Raw genomic sequence first — 25,422 nt, 5'->3', positions numbered from 1 at the left:
TGAAGAAGGGTATTGGATAGAACCTATCCAATAGGTTCATCACAAAAGAGGACCTGAGAGACAAGAATGAATGGTTTCTGTCTGGTGGAGAAATTTTAGGATAATCTCCCTTGCTTGAAAAGCGGTGATTAAGATTGGCACTTGCTTACAGGAGTGAAAAACAGGTAAGGGGTGCGCGCGTCTTCACACACAGAAGAGGAAATACAGAGAAAAGGAAGACACAAACATAAAATGAGAATTAAATGAAATAGAATCACACTGCGGATAGAAGCGTTAAAAATCTAAAATACAGCAAGAAGGGCAGTTGTTAAGCGATAAAGGGGGGGGCAGAACAAGTCTTTTATCCCGCCATTTAATTGGTCACTTTAAGAAAGAATGCTATCTTCCCACCGCAGCTGAGAAGACACTTCTAAGTACAGCTAAAAGGTGGAGGACTGATAAACAACTTAGAGGTTGGTTTCGGGAACGATAAAACAAGCAATGGGCTGCCCGGCCTGCGCCGCGGAGTCCCGAGGAGCCTGCGCTGTGCTCCTCGGGCGGGGCTCGTCATCTCCGGGAAGACTCGGCGCCTGGGTCTGCGCTCTCTGAGTAAGCTTTCTGGGAAGCTTCCCCGGGAGCTCGCTGGTCCTGGCCGCAGAAGCCTGAGGACCCACCCAATGACGATAAGCAGCTGAAAGGCCGCGCGGTGCCGCTTGAGGCCCCGGGACGTGGGCCGGTACGTGGTCGGCCTGGCACCACCTTTCCGGGGGAAGCCACGCGTCCCCGGCATCACACGCGGCTCTGCACCCGCGCCGCCCGACCCGAAACCCGGCGGAGGGCACACGGGGCTGCCGCTGCGGGCCCCGGTCCAGCCCACGCTTACTCCAGAGCCTGTACGGGAGCCGACGGGTCGGACCTCCCGGCGCGGAGTCGCCCCGCGGGTATGTGCGAAAGTCGGGGCCACCTACACGCGGTGCAGCGCCCTGAGGCCGGTTATCTGCAGTCACCGCTGTTTCCCGGCTCTGCTTGGGACGATGCGCGAACCGGGAATCCCAGAGCGCGGTGGCTAGACCAGGCTCCGCTGCCTCCCCAGCGGCCCCTTTCCTAATCGTTCAGACGGAACCTGGTCGACTCCGCCGGAGACTGCCAGGTGAGAGGCCCCAGAGACACTAAGGGTAAAAATAAACCCTGCTTCCGCGGCGGGGACCCTGTAGGCCTGCTGAGCCGGAGACGCGAGCGAGGGCCCAGCCTTTTCTGTTTATACACCCGGTGACGCGCGCGTGTCTGTTTACTGTTGTCAGGTGTTGGCGTGGGTTTTTCTTGCTTGCTTTTATTTCAGTTCTCAGATTAACCAGAGGATGTTGCCTTTGTGGACTGAGTTAGCATCCTCGAGGTGCTAAGAATCATCAAATGCTGTTGACTGAAGAATATAACCTTAAGACAGCAGTAGCTGCTATAAGAGATAAAGTACAAAATCTCAGTAACTAAACATAGTTCAGGCTTATTTCTCGTTCATGTCAAGTCCATTCACGTGTTCAGCTGTTGGCCTTCTACTCAATTATTCAGGAACCCAAACTCCTTTTATATTATGACTTTGCCATCCCCTAAGACCTTGGAGTCCTTAGTTTCCGTGGCCTTCTACTCAATTATTCAGGAACGAAAACTCCTTTTATATTATGGCTTTGCCATCCCCTAAGACCTTGGAGTCCTTAGTTTCCAGGCAACGGACAGAAAAAGAAAAGCTATTAGAGGGTTGCATGAGGATTGTTTCTTATGGGTGAGGACTGGAAATCACATACTATTTATGTCCACATCCCATTGACCAGACTTCAGTCACGTGCCACACTGACCTGCAAGGGAGACTGGAAATGTACTATGGACCCAGGCAGAAGAGTAAACGATTTTGGTAAATACGCAACAGTCTCTGACCCTCCCTTAAAGGGCAGACTGCATCTTGGTCATCTTTGTTACTCTTGTGCCCAGCACACCATAGAAACTTGTTAAGGCTTTGGGAGGCCGAGGTGGGCATATCACCCGAGGTCAGGCGTTCAAGACCAGCCTAGCCACCATGATGAAACCCCATCTCTACTAAAAATGTAAAAATTAGCTGGGCATTGTGGTGCATGCCCATAATCCCAGCTATTCCGGAGGCTGAGGCAGGAGAATCGCTTGAACCCAGGAGGCAGAGGTTGCAGTGAGCCAAGATTGTGCCACTACACTCTAGCCTGGGTAACAGAGCAAGACTGTGTCACAAAAAAAAAGAAAAAAAGAAAAGAAAAGGATATGAAACTTGTTAAGAGATGGGGTTGTTATCTCATGTGTCTAAAGTTGAAACTTAACCATAGTTCATTGTGATTGCTTAGGAATCATTTATCATCCTCTAACTAGATTGCAAGATCTGAATATAGAAACTATTTAAGACTGTTCACTTCTGAATCCTCAGCTCAAGGACTAGGACATAACAAGAGCTTAATAGCTCTTGTTTGTTGAATGAATGAATGAATCTTCAGAGAGGAGAACGAGGGAGACAGTTTGTCAATGTTGGAGTTAGGAAATACTGAGGTGACATTTGAGTTAGATTTTGAATTTCTTCAAGTAGAAAAAGCAGAAATGAAACTCCCGGCAGCAGTAGTAGTGGTATTTTATTGCTGTTGTTTTGTTTCATGAGAGGAAATTTGGAAAACAACCAAATGTTTATAAGTCCAAGTTTTCTTCATTCAGTATTCAAATATTATAATTTAACTTCAGGGTAGAGGAGGGGAAATACATAATCTTACAATCCAGATAATTTCTGTTGACTAAAAGAATGGCAGTGAAAACCTTGGCATTAATTTTTAACGTTCTAAAATGTTACTTTCTGGACATTTTTGAGAAATTTCAATACAAAGGCAGTGGTCTGCTCATTCATTGTCTATGATGATTTTGCACTGTATCAAGAAGCTAGAGAGATAGAAGCTAAAGTTTATAAGACAGAGGTTCCTCATCACCGCATTCATCAGGGCTTCTCAGGGATGGTTCTGCAACAAAATCACCTGTTATATTGGTTAGGATGCTTCTGGCTGCAAGTAACAGGATATTCAGCCAAAACTCCCTTCAAAAATACAGATTTACTGTTCTCATACACAAAGATGTTTGAAGGTAGGTGGGTCCAGGGTTTGTTCAGTAGCTCAATAATATCAGGGCTCTAGGTTGCTTTCTGTCTTCAGCTAATCTTGACTTTTCTTCATGGGTGAATGATAGCTGCTAGAATTGTCCCAAGAAACCCATCCACAATCCCAACTTCCCTTGCCTCTTCACCTGGTCATTAAAAGACAAAAAGAGGAGAGGATTTTCCTCCTCTCTCTCTGTCTTTATTAAGAAGGAAAATCTTATGGTAATGTGCCCCAATAATCTTGCCTGCAAATTCCAATGGCAAGAAATGAATCATGCTCAGTCCTTAGCCAATAAGCGGCAAAGAGGAATGGTGTTACAGAGATTGATTTACACCAATCGTGACTTATCCCTGTGGCTGGGGAAGGAACCTGCTGTCATACCTGAACACTTGGCATTTAGACGGGCAGTAAGTCATGTCTGTCCCACTTGGGGTAGATTCAGTCTCTGTAGATTCTGATTTTAGTGGACCTAGAAATAATGTTTTAAACTTTTACTAAATCTATTTCACTTTGGTGAGGGGAGAGAATAAAAAGAATGAAAACAAGTATTGGGTCCCTTCTTATATAGGGGTAATTTCCTTTTATTCTTATCTCATGCAGTGTTTTGTTTCATGAGTCAATGGAATTACTAAATCAATTAACCAAATAAAATAGCAGTTGTTTTCCTTTGGTAACTTGGCTCCATGTATTTGATACACCTAAGTCTTTCAGATAAGGTAGTTCTCATCCAGGGAAATGTTGTTAGTCATTTTAGTAATTAATTGTCTAAGAAAATGTTAAGCCCTACTCTGAGCCTGATCTGAATTCCTCGTTGCTGGGTAGGGCTCCTTTTGGAAAATGAGCATTAGATCACTGTTGTTCAGCAAATACAGAAACTGGAATGTTTCTGTATGTTCTATATAGAAATACTATATGAGACTGAGAACCTATACGTTCAACACATGAATGGATGAACACAAAGGTAGGAGATTGTTGTTATTACGATCATTACAGAGTATTGAACAATCACAGTGATGCTCTTTCAAAGGCATGAATACAACCCAGAGTACTCTAGCAATGTCTTAGTCCATTTTTGTTACTATAACAAAATACCACAAACTAAATTATTTATAAATAATCGAAATTTATTTCTCACAGTTCTGGAGGCTGGGAAGTCCAAGATCAAAGTGCCAATTAGATTTGATGTCTGATACGAACTTGATCTCTGCTTGTAAGATGGGGCCTTCTTGCCATGTCTTCTTCACATGGAGGAAGAGACAAATGCTGTGTTCTCAGATGGTGGAAGGGAAAGAGCCAAAGGGACTCGGCTGCTCCCTTCGACCTCTTTTATAAGAGCACTAGTCCCATTCATGAGGGTTGAGTGCTGGTGACTTAATCACTTCCCCAAGGTACCCTCCTCTTAATACCATCACCTTGGCAGTTACATTCCAAAATCTGAATTTTGGAGGAACACAGCATTCAAACCATAGCAAGCAATATATGTAAATTCTCCATAAGATTACCCCTTTAAATGTCAGCCTATCCAAATCACAGGCAGCAAATAGCAAGAATAAAAAGTCTTTATCCATGTTTTTTAGCAGTAACTGAAATGATAGCGGTAAATCTATTTTACTTTACTGAGAGCCTATGGACATTTGCAAGTTGATAGTTCCTTTATTTCTTCTGGAATATTACGGAAAGTACTTGTAAACATTTAGATTAGTAAGATAATTTGAAAAAGAGAACTTTTAACAAATATCTCTCTTTGTGAAAACATTTTTACAGAAATGGTTTTCAAAGTATGCTTCACTTGCCAGAAGGAATAGGGGTGAGTAGACAGGGCTCCTGCAGCACCGCCTAATTCATTCCATTTGTAGGATTTAAGGATTAGGTTTCATTAGATGGAAGATATTTGACATAAAGATACAAAGACCAGGGCCGGTTACGGTGGCTTATACCTGTAATCCCAGCAGATCGTGAGCTCAGGAATTCGAGACCAGTCTGGCCAACATGGTGAAACCCCGTCTCTACTAAAAATAGAAAAATTAGCTGGACATGGTGGCCGGCACCTGTAATCCCAGCTGCTCAGGAGGCTGAGGCAGGAGAATAGCTTGAAACCAGAAGGCAGAGGTTGCAGTGAGCTGAGATCTCTCCACTGCACTCCAGCCTGGGCAAAACAGCGAAACTGTCTCAAAAAAAAAAAAAAAAATGAAAACCGAACTTGAAACTTTTGAAAACCACTGCTGTTGGTGATTCTAGGCAGTTACTTATCTTCTTTGAAAATCACAGCTACAAAAAATGATTTTAAATTGTGGCATGTGGAATTAAGTTACCTCAAATCAAATCACCAGACTATATCTATGAAAAATATTACCAAGAAATGTGATATCATTTTCCTTTCTCTAAAGCTTTGGGAATTGCATAGATTATTTTTAAATGTATTTAAAATTTGGGCTGGTCAGGGTGGCTCACATCTCTAATCTCAGCACTTTAGGAGGCCAAGGCCAGTGGATCACTTAAGGTCAGGAGTTTGAGACCATTCTGGCCAACATAGTGAAACCCCATCTCTAACAAAACTACAAAATTAGCCAGGCATGGTGGCGCATGCCTCTAGTCCCAGCTACTTGGGAGGCCAAGGCAGGAGAATCACCTGAACCAGGAGGTGGAGGTTGAAGTGAGCCAAGATCATGCCACTACACTCCACCCTGGGTGACAGAGCGAGAATCCATCTAAAAAAAAAGTATTTAAAATTATATAAGAAAATCCTATTAAATCTTAATAATGTAGAAAATAAAAATGAAAGTCCAGCCACTCCTCTTCCATTTCCCTTCCCAAAGGCAATTGCTGTTAAAGGAATTTTTTTTCTGTTTTTTCCATAACAGGTACATATATCAAACTGCATGTATTCTTGATCTCTTAAGGACAGTTTTCTTTCAAGTGAGGAGAAAAGATTAAGGAAACTTTTTTTTCTTTTTTTATTTTTTATTCAGAGTCTTGCTCTGTCGCCCAGGCTGGAGTGCAGTGGCCTGATCTCGGCTCACTGCAACCTCCGCCTCCCAGGTTCAAACGATTCTCCTGCCTCAGCTTATCGGGTAACTGGGATTACAGGTGCCCGACACCATGCCCAACTAATTTTTGTATTTGTTTAGTAGAGATGGGGTTTTACCATGTTGGCCAGGCTGGTCTTGAAGTCCTGACCTCAGGGGATCTGCCCACCTCAGCCTCCCAAAGTGCTGGGATTACAGGTGTGAGCCACCATGCCCAGCCAAGAAAACTTTATTTCAACTTCATATCTCTATGATTTTGGTGGCATATGACCCTGATACTAGAAGATAAAGTTCAAATTAAGCCAAGCAAGTCTCTAAATATGGGAATCAGTCCCGTAGGAAACTCTGAATACTGGGTATGCTAGAGAAAGGCATGAATGGCCTGCAGCCTTCGCATGTGTTTTTAGAAAACACCTCACCCACTAACTGATGAGCAAGTGGGCAGTCACGACAGTCATAACACCCGAGTCCCTTTGCTTAGGCCAGACCTCACTCTTCTGTTGGATTCTGTATTTGAGCCATAGAACCTTGACTAAATTCATGTTATTTACTGAATTTATAAGATCTATAAAATTTTGCCATTTGAAACAGACCAAGTTTTTTCTAATATAATTTACAGGTTATCAGTTTAAATAATGCAATATCTTCATTTCATTCAGAAGCAGAAAAAATCTTTTGTTTCTGCATACAGGCACTTTTAGTGTTTATCTAAAACAGCAATTCTCAACCATTTTGGCACCAGGGACCAGTTTCATGGAAGACAATTTTTCCTTGGACCCAGGAAGGTGGGGATGGCTTCAGGAGGATATCAAGTGCATTATATTTATTGTGCACTTTATTTCTGTTATTATTACATTATAATATATAATGAAATAATTTTACAACTCACCATAATATAGAATCAGTGGGAGCCCTGAGCTTGTTTTCCTGCAACTAGACGGTCCCATCTATTGGTGATGGAAGACAGTAACAGATCATCAGGCATTAGATTCTCATAAGGAGTGTGCAACCTAGATGCCTCACATGCACAGCTCACAATAGGGTTCGCACACCTATGAGAATCTAATGCTGCTTCTGATCTGACAGGAGGCGAAGCTCAGGCAGTAATGCTAGTGATGGGGAGCGGCTGTAAATACAGATGAAGCTTTGCTGGCTCGCCTGTCCGCCGCTCACTTCCTGCTGTGTGGACCAGTTCCTGACAGACCACATGATACCAGTCCATGGCCCTGGGGTTTTGGACCCCTTATCTAAAAGATACCTTGCCTTCCTAGTTCTCAGTATAATTTTCTGATATACAAAAGTCTCTCAAAGCATCTCAATTGAACTGGAATTTTTTAAAAAGAAAAGCTCCTTAATTCTTAGAATCTTAAAATATGCCTAAATGGCAAGTTATCTTTTAGTCTATTGATGAATACTTCATTTATTTTTCTTTTTGTGAGACAGGGTCTCATTCTGTTGTCCAGGCTGAGTCCAGTGGCACAGTTATGACTCACTGCAGCCTCAACCTCCAGGGCTAAAGCAGTCCTCCCATCTAAGCCTCACAAGTAGGTAGGGCTACAGGCACACACCACTATTCCCTGCTAATTTCTAATTTTTTTGTGGAGACAGTGTTTTGCTATGTTGCCCAGGCTCATCCTGAACTCAATTCAAGACAGCCTTTTACTTTGACCTCCCAAAGTACTGTGATTATAGGCATGAGCCGCCACACTGGCACCAATAATTCAAAATATGTAAACAAAATGTGTCATGCCACCAATGTTGTACAGTCTAAATGGATTAATAACTCTTTTGCTTATAATAAACTCTATAACATTTGTAAAAATGGGAAAGTGTAAAGCTGAAGATGATGCAAGGTAGAAAATAAAAATATTTACATTTGCTTTCAGCATGTGTTTTCAAACTTACAGGTGTATGTGGGCATATATGAGTAGGATTTTAAACAAATTATAGCAGAAACTAAAAAATGCAATGCAGTGACTTGGTAGAAATGACATGAAGTCAAAGATATAAATTAAAGAACTATCTCATTATACAAACTTTTATAGTTTTATTATGAGGCCGATATTGGCTGCATTGAGAAAAACTAGCTTCTCTAAACTTTAATTTTTTCATTTAAATATTAAAGAGGTAGGCCTAGTTCGGTTCTAAAGGGCTTCCCAACTATTATTATTCCATTAATCTGTGATTCTTAGTTACTTAGAAACCATCTAGTTTCTCTATATTTCTCCTGCTTTTTAATTTTTCCATCACAGACACCCAGTGTCTCAGATAAATTCTTAACAGTTCTCTTGAACCTTCTCTGGTACCAAAGAAGTAGTTTAATGTTGGGATTTTAAAAGACTTCCATGAATATAATGAGAAAATAAGATTAATTACATATAATATTTCGTTTTACCAGCACTGTTTTGAAAAACAAAGCATTTCAGTTAAATTAATTTTCTGGATAACTGACACCTATTTTATTAAATACCAAATTTTTGTTTAGTTTAACATTCTGTTTAAACAAAATCTCTAAATTGTACTATCTATTTTAGTGCCTTTTAAACACAAAATATACTAACATAATTTTTTCTTTTTATTTTTAGAGGGGGACAGAGCCTCACTCTATCACTTGGGCTGGAGTGGCACAGTCTCCCAGGTTCAAGAGATTCTCCTGCCTCAAGTAGCTGGGATTACAGGTGGCTGCCACCATGCCCAGCTAATTTTTGTATTTTTAGTAGAGATGGGGTTTCACCATTGGCCAGGCTGGTCTTAAACTCCTGACCCCAGGTGATCCACTTGACTTGGCCCCCTAAAATGCTGGGACTACAAGTATGAGAATCACTTTTCCAAACATTGTTTATTATACAGGAGATCTTTCAGGGCCAATTCAGGTATGAAGGTTCTTATTGGGGATTCATTTGGTGGCAAGTGACAGAAACCCAAATCAAACTGTCTCAATGTAAGGAATTTATTGGCTCATCTAACTCAAAAGTAGCTGCTTCTGGATGTACCAACAATGTGGTGATTAATTTGGAGTTTTCCTCCTTTTCCATATTGAGAATCTTCTTTGCTCTGTGGTCATTTCATTCTTTGGAGAGCTTTCTTGAGTGTCACAAGTGTTTTCATTAGCAAGTCTAGGTTTAGCAACACCAACAGAGAGCTCTTTCCCAAAGGTTCCAGTAAATACCCAAAGCTGACTCTTGTTGGTGAGGTATGTTTCAGTCCTCATGCCTGAAACCATCAATGTAACAAGAGGAAGGAGTTCCCTTATTGACCAGGGCTGTCAATGATCGTCATCCCTGGATCACTGGTGGAGCACGTGGGTTGGGGAAGTCAGAATGACAATCTCACATGACCACATGGATGGAGAATAGAGGAGGTGTGGAGTTCACAAAAGAAAATTAGTGTGCTGTTACCAAGAAAGGTGATGGGAAAGGTGCTTGGCAAGCCAACACTATAAATATCCCTTGTGGAAAGATATGTATCCCCACATTTCATGACTCTTAGATTGCTGTCTTTTTCATCTCTTTCACTGTCATCAGTCACTAATGCTGCTCTCAATTTGCCTCTATCACAGCAATCTCTTCCTGAATTTTAATATTTAACACCTAATCTTCTGAGGGTTTGAAAAACAAAGGAGCAAAGTCATTAGAATTGTTTTCAAAATAAGGGCCGGGCATGGTGGCTCACACCTGTAATCTCAGCATTTTGGGAGGCCTAGACGGGTGGATCACTTGAAGTCAGGACTTGGAGACCAGCCTGGCTGACATGGCAAAACCCCATCTCTACTAAAAATACAAAAAAATTAGCCAGGCAAGGTGGCGGGCACCTGTAATCCCAGCTCCTCAGAAGGCTGAGGCAGGAGAGTCTCTTGAACCCAGGAGGCGGAGGTTGCAGTGGGTCAAGATCATGCCACTGCACTCCAGCCTGGACGACAGAGGGAGACTCCGTCTCAAAAAAAAAATAAGGGTTAATGGGCTCTGAGTGAGTCCTTAAGAATCTTCTATGAGTAAAGAGAATAAACTTTCTAATAAGAGTTTCATGACATTTTTTATGGCCCTTCAAGGGTCATTTTTGTAATTTCAAGACCCAATGACTATGAATAATAAATACCATGAACATGGTCACTTTAAGTAAAGCTAACATTTTTGAAATTCTCCTGAATTTAAGTGGGTTCCTGAAGTGAGACATGCGTTTTAAATGGTCTTTTAGAAATGGAAACACAGCAGAGAGCAAACAAATACAGCTGACTAGTTGTAAGATCTCTTACTGGGCTTATTAAAAGACTGGTATTTCATTTTATCCTTTATTTCTGCAGTAGTTTCTGATCATGTATAAGTATTTTGGCATTTGTGGTTGAGAGTATTGGAGAATAGGGAAGTTTTTTGGAATGTAAAATTATATAAATCCCACAGATGTTATAACATACCAAGTTGTGATTGTTTATGTTTAAAATGACCCCGTGATAACATTAATAAAATTTGTTCACAAAGGCTTCATTGTAACCAATAGTTTGTGTCTACTAAAAATAATAATTTCTAATTTGTGACTATTTAAAAATAGTTTTTGTAAGTGGCAGAATTGGGTGATTTTGAGAATTTGATGAAAGAGATGATTCTAGTGATACTGCCAAAGAATTTCTATGTAATTCTCCTACTGAGAAAGGTGAAGAAATGAATGTTACATCCACCTCATCAAGAAGTGGGCCTCAAAAATAGATGAAAAATCATGACCAAATAAAATCAATGGGATTAAGTAGTAAATTCTTCAAGATTGAGGTGACTTTGTCTTGCTTAATAGGGAAAACAAAACAATTCTTAAAGATTCTTCTTATGATAATCAGGAAGAAGGAATATGCGTGGTTAACAATAACCAACACTATTGAATGCCACCTATGCATAGTTAGAACTATTCTTGTCTCCCTTTCATAAATAAGGAATTAATCACAAAGAGGTTAAGCAATTTGGTATATGAGGAAGATGGACTTCAGACTCAGGCTTATCCAAATCCGAACCCAGCCCATCTTGTCAGTTACCATATTTGGGGTCATTCACTTCAGAAGGTAAGGGCCAGGTGCTGTGGTTGGAGATCTGATATCCTAACTCTTAAACCTGATCTCGCGTTACTCTCAGCCTCCTGCCACAGGCTCCAGCAGTTTCCACTCACACACCACTGACTTTCTTGCCTCCATGCCTTTAAGACAAGTGTTCTCTGAGTCTAACATTGTCTGGTCAAGTGACTTTCTTTTATGTTCTCAGTCTAAATTTTGAAATAAGTTTTTTAATTTAAAAAAGTATGTATACAGTCGGGGGCGGAGCAAGATGGCCGAATAGGAACAGCTCCAGTCTCCAACTCCCAGCGCGAGTGACACAGAAGACCGGTGATTTCTGCATTTTCAACTGAGGTACTGGGGTCATCTCTCTAGGGAGTGCCGGACAATCGGTGCTGGTCAGCTGCTGCAGCCTGACCAGCGTGAGCTGAAGCAGGGCGAGGCATTGCCTCACCTGGAAGCGCAAGGGGGAAGGAAATCCGTTTTCCTAGCCAGGGGAACTGAGACACACAACACCTGGAAAATCGGGTAACTCCCACCCCAATACTGCGCTTTAAGGAAACAGGCGCACCAGGAGAATATATCCCACACCTGGCCAGGAGGGTCCCATGCCCACGGAGCCTCCCTCACTGCTAACACAGCAGTCTGCTGCGATCTATCAGCAAGGCAGCAGCGAGGCTGGGGGAGGGGCGCCCGCCATTGCTGAGGCTTAAGTAGGTAAACAAAGCCGCTGGGAAGCTCGAACTGGGTGGAGCTCACAGCAGCTCAAGGAAGCCTGCCTGTCTCTGTAGACTCCACCTCTGGGGACAGCCCACAGCTGAGGTCCAATAGGGGAAGCAGCGGGGCCGGTGCAGAGGCGAACGACTCTGTCTGACAGCTTTGGGGAGAGCCGTGGATCTCCCAACGCGGAGGTTGAGATCCGAGAACAGACAGACTGCCTGCTCAGGTGGGTCCCTGACCCCTGAGTAGCCTAGCTGGGAGACATCCCCCACTAGGGGCAGTCTGACACCCCACACCTCACAGGGTGGAGTCATCCCTGAGAGGAAACTTCCAAAGGAAGAATCAGACAGGTACACTCGCTGTTCAGCAATATTCTATCTTCGGCAACCTCTGCTGCTGATACCCAGGCAAACAGGGTCTGGAGTGGACCTCAAGCAATCTCCAACAGACCAACAGACAGTCCTTCTGACTGTCAGATGGAAAACTATCAAACAGGAAGGACACCTATACCAAAACCCCATCAGTACATCACCGTCATCAAAGACCAGAGACAGATAAAACCACAAAGATGGGGAAAAAGCAGGGCAGAAAAGCTGGAAATTCAAAAACTAAGAGCGCATCTCACCCTGCAAAGGAGCGCAGCCCTTCGCCAGCAACGGATCAAAGCTGGTCAGAGAATGACTTTGACGAGATGAGAGAAGAAGGCTTCAGTCCATCAAACTTCTCAAAGCTAAAGGAGGAATTACGTACCCAGCGCAAAGAAACTAAAAATCTTGAAAAAAGAGTGGAAGAATTGACAGCTAGACTAATTAATGCAGAGAAGATCATAAACGAAATGACAGAGATGAAAACCATGACATGAGAAATACGTGACAAATGCACAAGCTTCAGTAACCGACTCGATCAACTGGAAGAAAGAGTATCAGCGATTGAGGATCAAATGAATGAAATGAAGCGAGAAGAGAAACCAAAAGAAAAAAGAAGAAAAAGAAATGAACAAAGCCTGCAAGAAGTATGGGATTATGTAAAAAGACCAAATCTACGTCTGATTGGGGTGCCTGAAAGTGAGGGGGAAAATGGAACCAAGTTGGAAAACACTCTTCAGGATATCATCCAGGAGAACTTCCCCAACCTAGTAGGGCAGGCCAACATTCAAATTCAGGAAATACAGAGAACGCCACAAAGATACTCCTCCAGAAGAGCAACTCCAAGACACATAATTGCCAGATTCACCAAAGTTGAAATGAAGGAAAAAATCTTAAGGGCAGCCAGAGAGAAAGGTCGGGTTACCCACAAAGGGAAGCCCATCAGACTAACAGCAGATCTCTTGGCAGAAACTCTCCAAGCCAGAAGAGAGTGGGGGCCAATATTCAACATTCTTAAAGAAAAGAATTTTCAACCCAGAATTTCATATCCAGCCAAACTAAGTTTCATCAGTGAAGGAGAAATAAAATCCTTTACAGATAAGCAAATGCTTAGAGATTTTGTCACCACCAGGCCTGCCTTACAAGAGACCCTGAAGGAAGCCCTAAACATGGAAAGGAACAACCGGTACCAGCCATTGCAAAAACATGCCAAAATGTAAAGACCATCGAGGCTAGGAAGAAACTGCATCAACTAACGAGCAAAATAACCAGTTAATATCATAATGACAGGATCAAGTTCACACATAACAATATTACCTTAAATGTCAATGGACTAAATGCTCCAATTAAAAGACACAGACTGGCAAACTGGATAAAGAGTCAAGACCCATCAGTCTGCTGTATTCAGGAGACCCATCTCACATGCAGAGACATACATAGGCTCAAAATAAAGGGATGGAGGAAGATCTACCAAGCAAATGGAGAACAAAAAAAAGCAGGGGTTGCAATCCTAGTCTCTGATAAAACAGACTTTAAACCATCAAAGATCAAAAGAGACAAAGAAGGCCATTACATAATGGTAAAGGGATCAATTCAACAGGAAGAGCTAACTCTCCTAAATATCTATGCACCCAATACAGGAGCACCCAGATTCATAAAGCAAGTCCTTAGAGACCTACAAAGAGACTTAGACTCCCATACAATAATAATGGGAGACTTCAACACTCCACTGTCAACATTAGACAGATCAACGAGACAGAAAGTTAACAAGGATATCCAGGAATTGAACTCATCTCTGCACCAAGCGGACCTAATAGACATCTATAGAACTCTCCACCCCAAATCAACAGATATACATTCTTCTCAGCACCACATCGCACTTATTCCAAAATTGACCACATAATTGGAAGTAAAGCACTCCTCAGCAAATGTACAAGAACAGAAATTATAACAAACTGTCTCTCAGACCACAGTGCAATCAAACTAGAACTCAGGACTAAGAAACTCAATCAAAACCGCTCAACTACATGGAAACTGAACAACCTGCTCCTGAATGACTACTGGGTACATAACGAAATGAAGGCAGAAATAAAGATGTTCTTTGAAACCAATGAGAACAAAGATACAACATACCAGAATCTCTGGGACACATTTAAAGCAGTGTGTAGAGGGAAATTTATAGCACTAAATGCCCACAAGAGAAAGCAGGAAAGATCTAAAATTGACACTCTAACATCACAATTAAAAGAACTAGAGAGGCAAGAGCAAACACATTCAAAAGCTAGCAGAAGGCAAGAAATAACTAAGATCAGAGCAGAACTGAAGGAGATAGAGTCACAAAAAACCCTCCAAAAAATCAATGAATCCAGGAGTTGGTTTTTTGAAAAGATCAACAAAATTGACAGACCGCTAGCAAGACTAATAAAGAAGCAAAGAGAGAGGAATCAAATAGACGCAATAAAAAATGATAAAGGAGATATCACCACCGACCCCACAGAAATACAAACAACCATCAGAGAATACTATAAACACCTCTACGCAAATAACTAGAAAATCTAGAAGAAATGGATAATTTCCTGGACACTTACACTCTCCCAAGACTAAACCAGGAAGAAGTTGAATCCCTGAATAGACCAATAGCAGGCTCTGAAATTGAGGCAACAATTAATAGCCTACCCACCAAAAAAAGTCCAGGACCAGATGGATTCACAGCTGAATTCTACCAGAGGTACAAGGAGGAGCTGGTACCATTCCTTCTGAAACTATTCCAATCAATAGAAAAAGAGGGAATCCTCCCTAACTCATTTTATGAGGCCAACATCATCCTGATACCAAAGCCTGGCAGAGACACAACAAAAAAAGAGAATTTTAGACCAATATCCCTGATGAACATCGATGCAAAAATTCTCAATAAAATACTGGCAAACCGGATTCAGCAGCACATCAAAAAGCTTATCCACCATGATCAAGTGGGCTTCATCCCTGGGATGCAAGGCTGGTTCAACATTCGCAAATCAATAAACGTAATCCAGCATATAAACAGAACCAAGGACAAGAACCACATGATTATCTCAATAGATGCAGAAAAGGCTTTTGACAAAATTCAACAGCCCTTTATGCTAAAAACGCTCAATAAATTCGGTATTGATGGAACGTACCTCAAAATAATAAGAGCTATTTACGACAAACCCACAGCCAATATCATACTGAATGGGCAAAAACTGGAAAAATTCCCTTTGAAAACTGGCACAAGACAGGGATGCCCTCTCTCACCACTCCTATTCAATATAGTGTTGGAAGTTCTGGCTAGGGCAATCAGGCAAGAGAAAGAAATCAAGGGTATCCAGTTAGGAAAAGAAGAAGTCAAATTGCCCCTGTTTGCAGATGACATGATTGTATATTTAGAAAACCCCATTGTCTCAGCCCAAAATCTCTTAAGCTGATAAGCAACTTCAGCAAAGTCTCAGGATACAAAATTAATGTGCAAAAATCACAAGCATTCTTATACACCAGTAACAGACAAGCAGAGAGCCAAATCAGGAATGAACTTCCATTCACAATTGCTTCAAAGAGAATAAAATACCTAGGAATCCAACTTACAAGGGATGTAAAGGACCTCTTCAAGGAGAACTACAAACCACTGCTCAGTGAAATAAAAGAGGACACAAACAAATGGAAGAACATACCATGCTCATGGATAGGAAGAATCAATATCGTGAAAATGGCCATACTGCCCAAGGTTATTTATAGATTCAATGCCATCCCCATCAAGCTACCAATGAGTTTCTTCACAGAATTGGAAAAAACGGCTTTAAAGTTCATATGGAACCAAAAAAGAGCCCGCATTGCCAAGACAATCCTAAGTCAAAAGAACAAAGCTGGAGGCGTCACGCTACCTGACTTCAAACTATACTACAAGGCTACAGTAACCAAAACAGCATGGTACTGGTACCAAAACAGAGATATAGACCAATGGAACAGAACAGAGTCCTCAGAAATAATACCACACATCTACAGCCATCTGATCTTTGACAAACCTGAGAGAAACAAGAAATGGGGAAAGGATTCCCTATTTAATAAATGGTGCTGGGAAAATTGGCTAGCCATAAGTAGAAAGCTGAAACTGGATCCTTTCCTTACCCCTTATACGAAAATTAATTCAAGATGGATTAGAGACTTAAATGTTAGACCTAATACCATAAAAACCCTAGAAGAAAATCTAGGTAGTGCCATTCAGGACATAGGCATGGGCAAGGACTTCATGTCTAAAACACCAAAAGCAACGGCAGCAAAAGCCAAAATTGACAAATGGGATCTAATTAACTAAAGAGCTTTTGCACAGCAAAAGAAACTACCATCAGAGTGAACAGGCAACCTACAGAATGGGAGAAAATTTTTGCAACCTACTCATCTGACAAAGGGCTAATATCCAGAATCTACAAAGAACTCAAACAAATATACAAGAAAAAAACAAACAACCCCATCAAAAAGTGGGGAAAGGATATGAACAGACATTTCTCAAAAGAAGACATCCATACAGCCAACAGACACATGAAAAAATGCTCATCATCACTCGCCATCAGAGAAATGCAAATCAAAACCACAATGAGATACCATCTCACACCAGTTAGAATGGCAATCATTAAGAAGTCAGGAAACAATAGATGTTGGAGAGGATGTGGAGAAATAGGAACACTTTTACACTGTTGGTGGGATTGTAAACTAGTTCAACCATTATGGAAAACAGTATGGCGATTCCTCAAGGATCTAGAACTAGATGTACCATACGACCCAGCCATCCCACTACTGGGTATATACCCAAAGGATTATAAATTACTCTACTACAAAGACACATGCACACGTATGTTTATTGCGGCACTATTCACAATAGCAAAGACTTGGAATCAACCCAAATGTCCATCTGTGACAGACTGGATTAAGAAAATGTGGCACATATACACCATGGAATACTATGCAGCCATCAAAAAGGATGAGTTTGCGTCCTTTGTAGGGACATGGATGCAGCTGGAAACCATCATTCTTAGCAAACTATCACAAGAAGAGAAAACCAAACACCGCATGTTCTCACTCATAGGTGGGAACTGAACAATGAGATCACTTGGACTCGGGAAGGGGAACATCACACACTGGGGCCTATCATGGGGAGGGGGGAGAAGGGAGGGATTGCATTGGGGAGTTATACATGATATAAACGTTATGCACATGTACCCTAGAACTTAAAGTATAATAAAAAAAAAAGAAAAAAAAAGAAAAAAAAAGTATGTATACAAACATATATACATATACATATATATCATTATATAAGCATATTTATTATAAATTATATATAATAAGTAAACTAAAGGTTTTTTTGAGATGGCACTCTGGTTACCATTGTGTTTTGTAATTAGGAAAAATGGTGGTGGTGGTAGAAAGATTATGATGTTCTTTGAAATTTTAAATACAAATTTCTTGGTACTTTGTTGAACAGAGAAAATGATTCCTTGAGGGAGGGGTCATGTCTAATTCATCCTTGTCTTTATGTCTAGCATAGTGCCTGGAACACATTAGGCACTTTGATATGTGTTGAATTAGATTTTCCCTTCTCTTACATAAGTTTCTCTTCGATTCTATCACAATTTATAATGTGTACCTCTATCAAGATACTCATTGTACTTGTTGCATTAGGAGTAAGTTTCCTTACTAGTTAAAAAAGAAGAAAAAACTTGAATAATAGTGGTTTAAACAATTACCCCAATGCTTGGCAGTCCAAGGCTGATGGAGCAACTGGAAGATGTCGTCGAGGAACCAGCTTCTATCTTACTTATCTACTATCCTAAGTAGAGGGCTTTTATTCTCATGCTTGAAAGATGTCTGCTCTCCTTCCAGCCACTGTATCTACATTCTAGGAAGGAGAAAGGGAAATGTTAGAGGACAAAGAGTACAAAGTATTTTTTTTTTTTTTTTGAGGCGGAGTCTCGCTCTGTCGCCCGGACTGGAGTGCAGTGGCCGGATCTCAGCTCACTGCAAGCTCCGCCTCCTGGGTTTACGCCATTCTCCTGCCTCAGCCTCCCGAGTAGCTGGGACTACAGGCGCCCGCCACCTCGCCGGCTAGTTTTTGTATTTTTAGTAGAGACGGGGTTTCACCGTGTTAGCCAGGATGGTCTCGATCTCCTGACCTCGTGATCCGCCCGTCTCGGCCTCCCAAAGTGCTGGGATTACAGGCTTGAGCCACCGCGCCCGGCCGAGTACAAAGTATTATCCTCTAAAGGCCTCCCCCAAAGCTCCCACCTAAATCTCATATGTAGAACTGTTACACATGGTCACCTCTACCTGCAAGAGTGGCTAGGAACTGGAGTACTGTATTTGCCTTGTAGCCTGTATAGCATGGAAAGCCAAGGGAGAATGGGTTGAAGTGAGTGTTTATTGAGCCAATTGGTAGTCTTAAGGTTTCCTTAGTTATTTGGTATAAATTTATTTTTCCTGGTATATGATAAGTCAGTGGAAAACAAACACTGTGTTTTGGTCATCTTTGAATTGCCCATAGTGACTAAAAAGTAACTATCATAGCACTTCTCGTAGTGTCTAAGACATTGTGGCTACTCAGTCAATTGTGTATTTTTAAACTTTAATTTAGAAATAAGAACCAGGCAAGAGTTAGTGACTCTAGATTCTCCGAAAAGGATGGAATCCAGAGATTTCCCTTTAGTGACTCATTCCTCATATCAACATTGGAAAGTTACCTGGAGCCTTCCTGCTTCATCCAGTTGGCCCATGAGAGAGGACAATTTAACACTGATATTGCTTGGAATGTTTTTAAGTATAACTCAAAAAACAGTGTGGGAAAGAAATCATAAAAATGTGATTGGTCAACAAAGGCTTTTTTAAAAGAAGTAAAAAGGTAGATAAGATTGATGATAATATACGAGAATCAAGCAAAAAAAAAAAAAACAGCCATTGAAAATTAAGAATAGTCTAATTTCAAATAGTTTAGCCATTCCATTCAGAATTCTTAGGGAAAAATAAGTACAATCCGAAGTCTTTGAAATCAAAAGACTTTCAAATTACTCCTCTATATCTGTACTCTTTCAAAACAGATCTCGTTCCTCTTCCCTCTGTCATCTTCTTAATTATAAATAATGGGGGATGAAGATAAAAGAATTACATGTGAAGATTCAGAACCATCCACAGGAATGAATCACATGCCCTCCATGCATCAAGAAACACAGGTAAATCTAAGCTGTGACAGAATTGTATTTCCTTCATATTCTACCACTCATTTACCAATTCTCCTATCCCCAGACTCACACAGTTCACAGCAGGTGTGACTACCAGTTTTCCCAGCTAACATGATTGTCAGTTGACCCTACCTGTGGCTAGAAAAATGGAGAGCCTGTGGAATGCTTTGTGTCTCTGACCTAATCTCTAGAATGGTTTTGGTTTCTTCCTTTCTTTTTATTGCTCAAAATCAAGTAGATCAATGAATGTGAAGTGGTTTTCATTACAGATAGTTATCTTTTTCTAAACTACTTTGGTATATGTGCCAATTATTGCCCTGAATTTTATCTTAAATATGCTTATTTTAAAACCCAGTATTACAAAACGTAATAAAATGTTATGTGACCCAGACATTTATAACACAGGTTGAGTATCCCTTATCTGAAATGCTTGGGACCATAAGTGTCTTGGATTTCTTTTTTTTTAAATATTTGCATGCACCTAATGAGATATCTTGCAGATGGAACCCCAATCTAAACAGGAAATGTATTTATGTTTCATATACACCTTATACAGGTAATCCGAAGGTAATTTTATACAATATTTTAAATAATTTTTTACATGAAACAAAGTTGCATTTGATTGTTACCTGTCATGTGAGTTTAGGTGTGGAATTTTTCACTTGTGTGTCATGTCAGCACTCAAAAAGTTTCAGATTTTGGAGCATTTCAGATTTTAGATTTCCAGATTAGTGATACTCAACCTGTACTAAAAATAGTGACTGTGCTAAATACTCCTAGCATAATTCTTGTTTCAAGCTGATTAGCTAGTAATAAAGCTGTGTGTTTTTCCTACAAAGTGTTATACTTGAGTCTAGTCATAGAAATTTGATTTGTAAGGTGATGATGTGTAAAATATATACAGTTTTAAGGATTTTTAAAATTACTTTAAATACAGGAGGAGACAGTTATGAACCTCAAAGGTATAGATGCAAATGAACCAACAGAAGGGAGTATCCTTTTGAAAAGCAGTGAAAAAAAGCTACAAGAAACACCAACTGAAGCAAATCACATACAAAGGCTGAGACAAATGCTGGCTTGCCCTCCACATGGTTTACTGGACAGGGTCATAACAAATGGTAAGGATTAATTCAGAAATAGAGGGCAAAAGATGAAGTTGTTATAATGACAGATTCCTAAATAATATGGTTGAAAAGACAAAACTTCTCCCACACATAAAAACTAGTTGGTGAACAATTCACACACATGGGTGGCTCTGTCCCACACATTGAAGGGAAGGACCTAGACTAACAGGGCTCCACTGTCTTCACATTGGCTTTCAGGATCACTGTGGTCACCACCATTGTGGGAAGGGGGAAGGAACACAGATCAAGGACCTTTTCCTTTACTATATCTGAGTAATTTCACAGGATTACTTTAGGACTATCTAAAACACTACATAAATGTTGGTGGTTATTACTGTTAAGTAATGCAAGTAATATTTTAGCAAACACAGCCCCATTTATACTTTCAAATGAATCCTCTTACTTTATAAGTAAGAATATTGGTTTGCAATTCAGCTTATTTTAGTAGAGCTGCTGTTACATAAGACATTTGGGGGATTTTTCTTTGGGAGTTTATCTCAGCACTATTTGGCAAATTTTTAGGGTTGTAATATATTTGTCTTTTAGGAATGGATTTGGTCTTTGGAGGAAGCCAAAGGTTATTCTGCTATCAATTTGACAAATATATGGAAGTTCAGATTCACTTATGCCCTATTCTTCTTCAGAAATGAATTGTGTGCTTATATGTGTCTGTGCTGTGTACGCTGGGGGATATGTGATATAGTAGAAAAAAGAAGAGATTTGAAAATTATCTATAAAGGCAAATTAGTTTTTTTTTAAGAAGACAATATTTTTTCATTGACAGTTAAAATTTATTTTTTACATTGATAAAATTGTATGTATTTGCTATGTGCAACATGATGTTTTGAAGTATGTATACATAGTAGAATTACTAATTTTAGCTAATTAACATATGTATTACCTCACATAGCTATCATTTTTTGTGGTGAGAACACATTACATTCACTCTTAGCATTTTTCAAGAATACAATATGTTATTAACTATAGTCTTCATGTTGTACAATAAACCTCTTAACCTTGTTCCTCCTGTCTAACTGAAATTTTGTATCCTATGACCAACAACCCAATATATATCACTCAATATACTTGAGTTATATGTGCATGTGTGTATACATTTTTTTTTTCATGGATCTTCACATTTAAAGTCTAGAGAAAATTACATGTCAAGGCATTGGTCATAGCGTTCCTGCCACTTTCACCTCCCCCACCCAACCTTTTTTTCCTGGAGACAGAATCTTGTTATGTTGCCCAGGCTGGTCTTGAACTCCCAGGCTCAAGGGATCCTCCCACCTCAGCTTCCCAAGTAGCTTCTTACAGATATATATATACCACTGCACCTGGCAAAACTAGTTTTAACCTGCCAACTTTTAAATGCCTGGAATCTATCCACAATTTTTCACTTTTATAAATCATATTTTCAAAAGATAAAGATAATTTTAACATCAAAATATAAAAAGAATTGTTCAAAACCATAAACATCTTCATCAGCATTATTTATTTATTTTTGTTTTTGACACATATTTGTACATATTTGTGGGGTACAATATGATGTTTCAATACATTTATATATTATATTATGATCAAATCTAGCTAATTAGCATGTCTACCACCTGAAGCATTTATCATTTCTTCATGGTGAGAACATAGAAAATCTTCTGTTTTGAGGTATACAATACCTTATTCCTGACTATAGTCACGTTGCTGTGGTACAGAACAAACTACTCTTCCTATCTAATTATCACTTTGTACTCGTTGACCACTCTCTCCCCATAACCCCAAGCTCCTCCCCTCCCCAGTCCCTGGTAATCACTATTCTATTTACTATTTCCATAAGAACAACTTTTCTACATATGAGTAAGAACGTGTAATATTTGTCTTTCTGTGCCTGGCTTATTTCACTTAGCATAATATCCTCTAGGTTCATCCACGTTGTTGCAAATGACAGGATTTCATTCTTTTTTATGACTGAAAAACATGTCATTGTGTATATACATCATATTTTCTTTATCCATTCATTCATTGTTGGACACTTAGGTTGATTCCATATCTTGGCTATTGTAAATAGTACTGCAGTAAACTTGGGAGTGCAGACATCTCTTCAACATACTGATTTCATTTCCTTTGGATACATACCTAGTAATGGGATTGCCAGATCATATGGTGGTATTATTTTTACTTTTTTTGAGGACTCTCCATACCACTTTCCATAATGGTGGTATTAATTTACATTCCTACCAACAGTGCACAGAGTTACCTTTTCTCTACATCCTTGCCAACCCCTTGCTATCTTTTGTCTTTTTGATAATAGCCATCCTGACAGGCATGAGGTGAAATGTTGAACATTTTTTCCTATACCTGTTGGCCATTTGTATGTCTTCTTTTGAAAAATTCAAGTCCTTTGCCCATTTTAAATTGGATTATTTGTTTTCCTGCTATTGAGTTTTTTGAGTTCCTTTTATATTCTGGACATTAACTCCTTGCAAGGTACATGGTTTGCAACTGTTCTCTCCCAGGCTGTAAGTTGTCTCTTCACTCTGTGGGTTGTTTGCTGTGCAGAAGCTTTTTAGTTTGGTGTAATCTGGTTTGTCTGTTTTTGCTTTTGTTGCCTGTATTTTTGGAGTCATATCCAAAAAGTTATTGCTCAAACCAGTGTCATGGAGCTTTTTTCTTATTTTTTTTTCTAATAGTTTCATAGTTTTATGTCTTACTACATTTGCCTTTTAAGGCAAATTTAAAGACAATTTCAAAAAAATTATGTTGAGGAATAATAGCATCATTGAAATAAATATATGAATGCCCACATATGTTTACTGAAAAATGAGACTCAACTCCATACTTATATTTTGTGGGCTCTGAAAGACATGTTTACCATTATCATCTGGGACAATGAAAGCCAAGCATAATATTTTATACTTTGGGCTCTAGATGTGTTTTTAATGAAACCAAGTGAGGTTACTTAACTAAGCATGGAAGAAAATCTCAAACTTAGAACGTGTACAGAAAACCAGAATCCAAAAATATACACTAGCTGATAAGACAACAGATAATTGAATACCTTTTCTGTTCTTTTTATTATTTTTTTAAACTTCTGTTATTCAAAATGTGGCCTATTTATAGTTAAAACATTTACAGTGAAACAGATATGGACTGACATAAGGAAAGAGTAAAAATGAATAATGTAATTTTGGGACTCATTTTTTAAAAATATATAATTGTTCATAAAGCAGCCTGAAAAATGAGGTTCATGGTAGATAAATATCTCATCGCTTATTTTTCTGTTTTTCTGTTCCAGAAGTTTACAAGACGACTTTTGTCCTATATTCTTTCCTGTGCCTATGCAGTATATATCAGTATTCTTCTTAAAAAGTAGGCTGGGTGCGGTGGCTCACGCCTGTAATCCCAGTACTTTGGGAGGCCAAGGCAGGTGGATCACGAGGTCAGGAGTTCAAGACCAGCCTGGCCAACATAGTGAAACCTCATCTCTATTAAAAATACAAAAAATTAGCCGGGCATGGTGGCGGGTGCCTGTAATTCCAGCTACTTGGGAGGCTGAGACAGGAGACTCACTTGAACCCGGGAGGCGGAGGTTGCAGTGAGCCCGTGCCATTGCACTGCAGCCTGGGTGACAAGAGTGAAACTGTCTCAAAAAAATAAAATAAAAAAAGTAAATCTTACATGTGAAAATTTGTGGTTTTCCATAATCATAAATGAGAAATGAATTGTTAACTGATTTAAACATGATTTAGAGAAACCTTGTAGACATACCATTTGCTATGTATTTACAACTGTGTTTCAGGTAAGGCACAGGGAAAGAGAGTTAGAGTTTTTTTAATAGTCTTGAAGTAGAAAAGAGAAAACTCTTTTTTTTTTTTTTTTTTTTTTTTTTTTTTGAGATGGAGTGTCGCTCTGTCGCCCAGGCTGGAGTGCAATGGCTGGATCTCAGCTCACTGCAAGCTCCGCCTCCTGGGTTCAAGTGATTCTCTTTCCTCAGCCTCCTGAGTAGGTGGGATTACAGGCACGTGCTACCATGCCCGGCTAATTTTTGTGTTTAGTAGAGACAGGGTTTCACCACGTTGGTCAGGCTGGTCTCGAACTCCTGACCTCGTGATCCGCCTGCCTCCGCCTCCCAAAGTGCTGGGATTACAGGCACCCAGCTGAAAAAAGAAAACATTTAATTCTACCTTGCTGAATTTAATATTAGCTTGAGTTTATGCTATGACAAAGTAGAATTTAGTATAATAGCTGGCAAATCCTGCTTTTCCATTCTACTTCTGATATCACATAGAAATGTCAACCCTTGTAGCTAATTGGGAAATACCAAAAGTCCCTTAGGTATTCCACTGCAGTCGTATCATAAGCCTAGAAAATCCGTAACAATTCTGTGAGGGTTTAGGAAAAGGGACATTGAATTCAGTCAGTTGGTAGATAAGACTCAATGAACAATCTTGTCACAAACCAAGGAAAGCATCTGAAAAAATATTTTAAGTCTTTTGAAATGATCTGTCAAGAAAACAGGGAATCATCAGACACCAAAACCAAAGTGTAAGTAACAGAGGTCAATAAGCAGTCAAGGTGGCCCCACCCTGGAGGTTTCTACCAAACCTCAGGGAACTTGAGATGGATTTTGAGAGCACTGGGAGCACAGGAGGCTAAGCTAGCGCCTGCCCAGGTTGAGAGAAGCCTAACAGGAAAAAGCATTCTCCTTCACCCACATAAAGTGGAAACCCAGTGTAATGCCAAATTTGAGGTAAACCTGTTCTGCAGATGGGGCCTGTGACTAAACCTG

The 25,422-nt window shown here is 40.0% G+C and overlaps 1 protein-coding gene across 3 annotated transcripts in view; it reads left to right on the top strand.

Annotated features, from left to right (window-relative positions):
* The first annotated feature begins 537 nt into the window (after nt 1-537).
* SLC9B2 (solute carrier family 9 member B2) overlaps nt 538-25,422 on the top strand; it is a 62,965-nt gene continuing 38,080 nt past the window's right edge. For 2 of the 3 annotated variants that reach the window (XM_033214889.1, XM_033214890.1), the window contains exons 1-3: nt 549-1,129; nt 19,372-19,503; nt 20,450-20,630. In XM_033214889.1, the coding sequence (XP_033070780.1) occupies nt 19,414-19,503; nt 20,450-20,630 (271 nt within the window). In that variant the 5' untranslated portion in view covers nt 549-1,129; nt 19,372-19,413. Of the gene's footprint in view, nt 1,130-19,371; nt 19,504-20,449; nt 20,631-25,422 lie in introns of all 3 variants that reach the window. The other variant, XR_004438059.1, reaches the window with a different exon arrangement.

Source organism: Trachypithecus francoisi, unplaced genomic scaffold (assembly GCF_009764315.1).
Source record: "Trachypithecus francoisi isolate TF-2019V2 unplaced genomic scaffold, Tfra_2.0 Lachesis_group1, whole genome shotgun sequence".
Taxonomy (NCBI): domain Eukaryota; kingdom Metazoa; phylum Chordata; class Mammalia; order Primates; family Cercopithecidae; genus Trachypithecus; species Trachypithecus francoisi.
This window is presented reverse-complemented; position numbering and strand designations above follow the sequence as displayed.